The sequence below is a fragment of the Octopus bimaculoides genome, chromosome 21 (assembly GCF_001194135.2).
Source record: "Octopus bimaculoides isolate UCB-OBI-ISO-001 chromosome 21, ASM119413v2, whole genome shotgun sequence".
In the NCBI taxonomy this organism is placed as follows: Eukaryota; Metazoa; Mollusca; class Cephalopoda; order Octopoda; family Octopodidae; genus Octopus; species Octopus bimaculoides.
This window is the reverse complement of record NC_069001.1, coordinates 667,234-674,240: the sequence shown is the minus strand read 5'-3', so window position 1 is coordinate 674,240 and position 7,007 is coordinate 667,234. Positions and strand designations below refer to the sequence as shown.

Sequence of the window (7,007 nt, the reverse complement as noted above, 5' to 3'; positions counted from 1 at the left end):
ATATATATATATATATATATATATATATATATATATCTGTGTCTATATGTTTATTTATATGAGTGTGTGTATAGTTAAGTGTGTGCGCATACATGTTTGTGTATATGTATATTTAAATGTATTTGTGTGTGTGGGTGTCTGTATGTATACAAAAGTGCATGTGTATGAGTACATATGTTTGTGTTTATGCATATTAAGTTTGTATATGTATGTGCATATATATTTATTTAAATATTTGTGTACATATATATATTAAGTGTGTATATGTATGTGTATAAATGAGCGTGTATTTAAATGTGTCGATATTCAAATGCATATGTGTGTATATTTAAATGTGTGCCTGTAAGTTTATGCTTACGTTTAAGTATGTGTAATTCGTGGGTGTATATTTAAATGTATGTGTATATTGAAGAGTATCTGTATATGTGTCTGTATTCATATTTAAGTGTGTGTGTATGTTTTTAAGTGAGAGACTGGCTACTGTAAAATTTTACATATGATCTAGATATTAGTTTGTGTGTGTGTGAGTGTTTGCATGTGTGTGTGTGTGTGTGTGTAGTGAGCCAATGCATACGTGCATTTCTGCAAGTCTGGATACACACACATACACACACACACACACATAATACATACAAACACACCCAAATACAGACTCTATTTCATGTAATTATGTGTATATGCTTGTGTGTATGTGTGTATGACAGCATGCCTTTACATCTGCTTGTGAGTGTGTGTGTGTGTGTGTGTGTGTGTGTGAATGGTGTTATGTGTATTCATGTATGTGAGTATGAATGTATATATGAATATGCATGCTTGTGCAAATGTGTGTGTGTATATGTAAGAGTGTATGTGTATATATGTATGTGCGTGTTTGAGTGTGTGTGTATGCAGGTATATTTGTAAGAGACACAAAGACAATGCTGAGGAATTCTATGGGTTTTTCAGCAGATTCACACACACAAACTTGTGTGTGTGTGATGGATTCTCTTGCCGTGAACAACAAATGAGGGTTCAGTAAAATGATGCGTTAATCATGTTTTGTGGACACGAATGCATCTCTTGAGGCCTGCTGGTGCCTTGCAAACATTTAGGTAAATGGAACGAGAGTTGAGGACTCAGTTTGCTTGAGTGGACGGCAAGGCTTGCTTTGCTTCATGGCACAAAACCACAAAACCACAATGACAACAATGCTTGATATGTTGCATTTTGTTAGTACCTCATTGTTATGAATATGGTCACTCGGTTTTATCTTGGAGTACGCAAGCATTACGTATGAAATGCGTCAAGCTATATCTATATCTATATCCATCTATCTATCTAGCTAAATAGATATATATATATATATAGATAGACATAGATACACACACACATATATATATATATATATATATATATATATATATATATATACATATGTATGTATGTATATGTTTCTTGAGGCAAGTGAAATCGAAATCGAACCAAATTCGACGACTCCCATGCCAAATTTTCCTTCATTGGACACTAAACTCTGCTTGCAAAGACGTGTTGGGGCCAGTGAAATCGAAATCGTAATTGAACCAAATTCGATGACTGGTACCCATGCCAGTGGAGCGCTAACTGTACCATCCGAGCATGATCATTGCCAGAGCAGCTGTCTAGCTTCTGTGCCGGTGGCACGTAAACAGCACCATTTGAGCATGATCATTACCAACGTAGCCCTGCTTGCACTTGTGCCGGTGGCATGTGAAAAAACATTCGAGTGAGGTCATTGCCAGTGCTGCTGGACTGGCTTCTGTGCTGGTGGCATGTAAAAAGCACCATTCAAGCATGGGCGTTGCCAGTACCGCCTGACTGGCCCTCGTACCGGTGGCATGTAAAAGCACCCACTACACTCTTGGAGTGGTCGGCATTTTATATTTGATGTAATGTTCACATTGCTTAAATAAATGGAGTCACATGAAACGGTCATACTGCATTAACTTTGGGTGTCTTTGTTGCTTGATTCTAATCACCTTATTTTGAAATTGTATGGATAATACCATATTTAATTCTGGTGCTTAAACTTAAGTACCATATTCACCTTGAATCTAAATTTTATATATATATATATATATATATATATAGAGAGAGAGAGAGAGAGAGAGAGAGAGGATATATATGAAAGAAAACCCCAAAATGGTTTAGTATCCTTAAGAGCATTAGTATGTTTTCAATTATTTATTTCAAGACGTCAGAAAGGCAAGAGTGGTTCCTTCCTCTCTCATTAGTACATAAATAATGAACATTGAGATTTAATTAAGCACTAACTTTAAGTATATGCTCCTTACTTCTAGTCATTCATTCTGTTTCTCTATTTCAGAAATAATGGTCACTCAGGGTGAAACAATAACAATTTTTTTTAATGGGTTGGGGTAAAGGTTCAAATTCTACCAAGGTCAACCTTGATCTTGTGGCCTTTGCTCTCAGTGTTTGTGTTCTAAAATTGTTTGGATAACAGACTTCTTTTCTCAGTTCAACAGCCCTCACCCCACCCCACTCCACCTAGCATTTGGATGTCTTTAATAGAATTTAACCATTACAAGAATCCAGCCAAGGTCTCTAGATTGAGAATATCCTTGTTCCTGTATCCCTTCCACCAGACACAGAAGTTCCTGAAAATAAAATTAGGAAGCTACAGGTCTGGGGCACTTCTTCCCTTCCTTCCCCTGATAAACAATAAAAAATTAATAAAAAGTAAGATTTAAAAAGTAAAATTGCATGAATAATAATAATAATAATAATAATAATAATAATAATAATAATAATAATAATAATATGATGATGATGATGATGATGATGATGATGATGATGATGATGATAATTCTTTCTACAATAGGCACAAGGCCTGAAATTTGGGGGAGGGAGATAATTGATGACATCACCCCTGTATGCAACTGGTTCTCATTTTATTGACCCTGAAGGGAGGAAAGGCAAAAGTCAACCTCAGCAGAATTTGAACTCAGAATGTAAAGATGGATGAAATGCTGCTAAGAATTTTGGCTGGCATGCTAACAATTCTGCTAACTTGCCTTAATAACAATGACAATGGCAGCAGTAATGATGACGACATGTGGGATCCATGGAAATTCCACAGTGTCAGTCAGCATATTTGAGAACATAGATATATTCAACGTAAGCAAGGAATTTCAAAAAATTCTTTTGAAACACTGCCATTTAATCTAAACTGCACTTTTAAATATACTCAAAATACACTTAGAAGGAATTGCCTATTTTTCGTCTTTTAATGTTTGACAGATATAATGTGCTTTGTAATTTAAAGAAATAGAAGATGAAATAGAAAAAAAAAAGAAGCAGAAGAAATGATGGAGACAAGGAGATGGAGGAGGAATTTGGTGATGGGTTATGTTACCAAATCAAGCCCAATCAGTTTTTGACTGATATTATATTTTTATGGAATCAAAAGGATAAAAGTCAAATTTGGTTTTGGTAAGATTCAAACTCAGAACATGGAGGACTAGATGAAATAATGTAAGACATTTTGACTAACTCTTCTAATGATTCTTTCTGCGAATCCCCAAAAAGGCAAGAAAAAGAAAAAAGCATGATAACAGACAAGCAAAGTGAACGGTGTATTCTTACCTTCAGTACATTTTATATCCTTAGTCCAAGTTCCATTGTAACACGACAATAACTTTGGCACTGACGGCCTATAACCAGGTACACAATGGTAATTGACAGTGGCTTTGTGTTTTATGGTGTCATACGGCTTTAACCTGATTAAATTCAGGAAGTCTTGCTGGAAAATGTTAAGCCCTCGGACATCTGGAACGGTGCATTTAGCTGTGAAAAGAAGAAAAGTCATCATTATCATCATCACCATCATTGTCATCATGGTCACCGTTGTCAACATTGTCATTCTCATCATCGCTGCAGTAATCATCACTGTAACCATCACCATCACCATCACCGTTAACATCATTTTTATTATAGTCATCGCTACCATCATCATCATCATCATCACTCTCACTTTCACTGTCAGCATCACCTTCGTTATCATCATCACTGTTATTGTCATCATCATTACGACCATCGTTGTTGTTGTTATTGTCATCATCACTATCATCATCATCATCACTGCCATCACCATCAGTATTGTCATCATCATCATCATTGTTCTAGTACATAACTGAGTCTATATAAACCTTCAATGCTTATTTTATCAACCTCACAAAGAGGCTGAAACACACACAGGAGATCAGGACAGAATTTGAACTAAGAACATAGAAAGGTATGTAAACGAAAACCGTGAGATGTTTTGTATGAATACTGGACAGCTCTTCTTCTCATGGCCTTGCTTGAGGTCTTCAACTCTTTGATGGAATGAGAGGGGATGCCTTGTTGACATATGGTGTGTCTTCAGGTCCTCATTCGTGGATTCAGGAAGAGTATTGTCTTGATACATGACATGTTTTTAGCTTCTCAACTTTTTGATGGAGAAATAGGAGTCCTGTCTTGATGCCTGACAGGTCTTCAGCATTGCGTTTTATATTGTTTTCCGACTGCCATTACCCATATCTCACCAGAACTGATCGTTGCCAATTACTTCCAGAAAGAGAGACAGATGAACAGACAGAAAGAAAGACAGGGAGAAAGAGAAGAACAAACTGGTATCTTATTTATCAACTCCAAATAGATGAGAGGCAAAGTTGATCTCAACAAGATTTGAACTCAGAGCACTGAAAACAGTGACAATTGCCACAAAGTAATCTATTCACTGCCATAATGACTCTGCTAATGAGTTACCTTCTCTGCTTGTTATGAAGGAGGAGAAAAGAAGGAAAAAGAGAGTTTTTATTTACCATAACATTTGGGGGTTTCTGTTGACCACTGACTGTTAACACAAACTGAAGATGCTGTTTTGCCTTCAAATGTTGTGTCATAATTGCAACTATATAAAAAAAACAAAAATATGTATTAATTATAATAATAATGATAATAATCGTTACTGTCTTCTGGCTTAAAATCAGAAACAGAAGGGTTTATCATAGCAGCCCAAGATCAATGCCTACCTACAAGAAACTACCAGGCCAACATATTAAAGAATGGCAGTAGTCCAACATGTTGTATATGTCAACAACAAAATGAAGCCATTGATCATGTTGTCTCCATGTGCAATCTTCTTTTGCCTACAGAGTATCTCTACAGGTATGACAGAGCTGCACAATATATTCACTGGGTAATTTGCAAAAGCCTGGACTTGTTCCATGATAAAAACTGGTGGGAACACAAACCACCTCCAGTGCTTGGAAATATGCCCATGTGTCACTTTTTATCCATGATTTTTTTTGACAAAGCTTAAAATGACTTTTGTTCCCCAGCCATCCAACCCATTGTTCCCAAACTAAAAATCCACCCCTGAAAGGTTACCAATTTCAAATGATAGAGAGACTGGAACAAATTTACAAGAACTATTCATTATCTAAAACTAGAGAAGAATAGAGCTGAGATTAGTGTCTCAACAATAAAGGGACTCTTATGCAGAACGTAGGTTTGAGTGACACTCTGTAGCCTTTAGATTATTCTGTCACGCATGATGCCATTTGATTCAAACTGATTTCACTTTGGGTCAACAAGCATCACCAATAGGCATTATCTTGCTGTTTCAAGATTTCAGTGATGTCAAAGTATCTTTTTAGAATGATATTTTATGGTAGGTGTGAGAAGCTGAATTTGGTTAGTTTGAACATAAAACTTGTAGAGTATTTGGGCCACATACGAGTGGTTTAAATGCTAAAGGGTGAAGTTGTAAGGAAGCTGTAAATTAGTTTTTTAAAAAGTTTACTTTCTTGGATAGACACAGTATATAAAATGAGTTGGAATTTTAGTCCAGTACATGATGGGAGAGAATACAAATAAGATGGATTATAATTTCAGCCAAGAGCATGATGGGAAAAATATGAGTCATAATTGTTCTCAGGTGCATGACGGGCCAAAAAAAAAAAATAAAATAAGAAGGGTCATAATTTTAGAGTGATGCATGATGGGGAAAAAGAAGATGGGTCATAATTTTAGTCCATTGCATGATGGGAAAAAAATTATAACAAGGTGGATTGCAGTTTTCAATCAAGAGCGAAATCGGAAAATATATAAAGAAAAAGTGGATCATAATTTTAATGAAGTGCATTAGAGTAAAGAAAAATATTAAAAAGGAAAGAATATAGGTCACAAGCATGTCGAAAAGCATGATGGGTTATGCAAAAAAAAAATAGGTCACAATTTCGGTCAGGAGTATGTTGAGAAAACAGGAGGAAAAATGGGGTCATAATTTAACAGAGGTGCATCATGGGAAAAAAAATGAGGGAATCAATAGTTTTATCTGGGTTAAGAAAGAAGTATGTAAGGAGAGAAGATATCAAGATGTTGAATTATTGCTGTGTAAACAATTTCATGTATATATATTAGATACAACACAACGCAAGTGTATAATATGGTGTTGGTGGAGTGCAATGCAACATAGCTTAATATAATGCAGTAAAATGCAGGGCAATGCCGTGTAATTTAATACAAGCATAACCTCATGCAGTAAAATGCATCTTAATTTAACACGGTTCAAGACACAAACCATCTGGATATCCACTCCTCAAAATTGTTATTGTTATAAATACATGAAATTAAAAGAGGATGTGTATTCACACACACACACACACACATATATATATGCATGTGTGTAGGTGTGAGTACATGGATATGTATCATATGCATAAAGTATATAGATATATGTCCATCCATTCATTCATCCATCTATCTATTATATATACATATACATACATGTATATATGCATGTGGATATATACATGATATATACATCCCTCTGTTCCTCTCTCTCTCTCTCTCTGTATATACATATGTGTGTGTATGTATGAATATATATGTACATATTTGTTTTTGTGTATATGCATACATATACACACACATATAAACATGTATATATGTATGTGTATATATATATATATATATATATATAT

General features: G+C 35.1%; 1 protein-coding gene across 1 annotated transcript in view; it reads right to left on the bottom strand.

The window, feature by feature from the left end:
- The window catches only part of LOC106867297 (sushi, von Willebrand factor type A, EGF and pentraxin domain-containing protein 1), a 57,962-nt gene that overhangs the window by 13,852 nt on the left and 37,103 nt on the right, over positions 1-7,007 (bottom strand). The window contains exons 11-12 of the mRNA XM_014912138.2: positions 4,842-4,930; positions 3,622-3,822 (exon numbers count right to left, since the gene is read on the bottom strand). Coding sequence (XP_014767624.1) covers positions 3,622-3,822; positions 4,842-4,930 — 290 coding nt within the window. The remainder of the gene's footprint in view (positions 1-3,621; positions 3,823-4,841; positions 4,931-7,007) is intronic.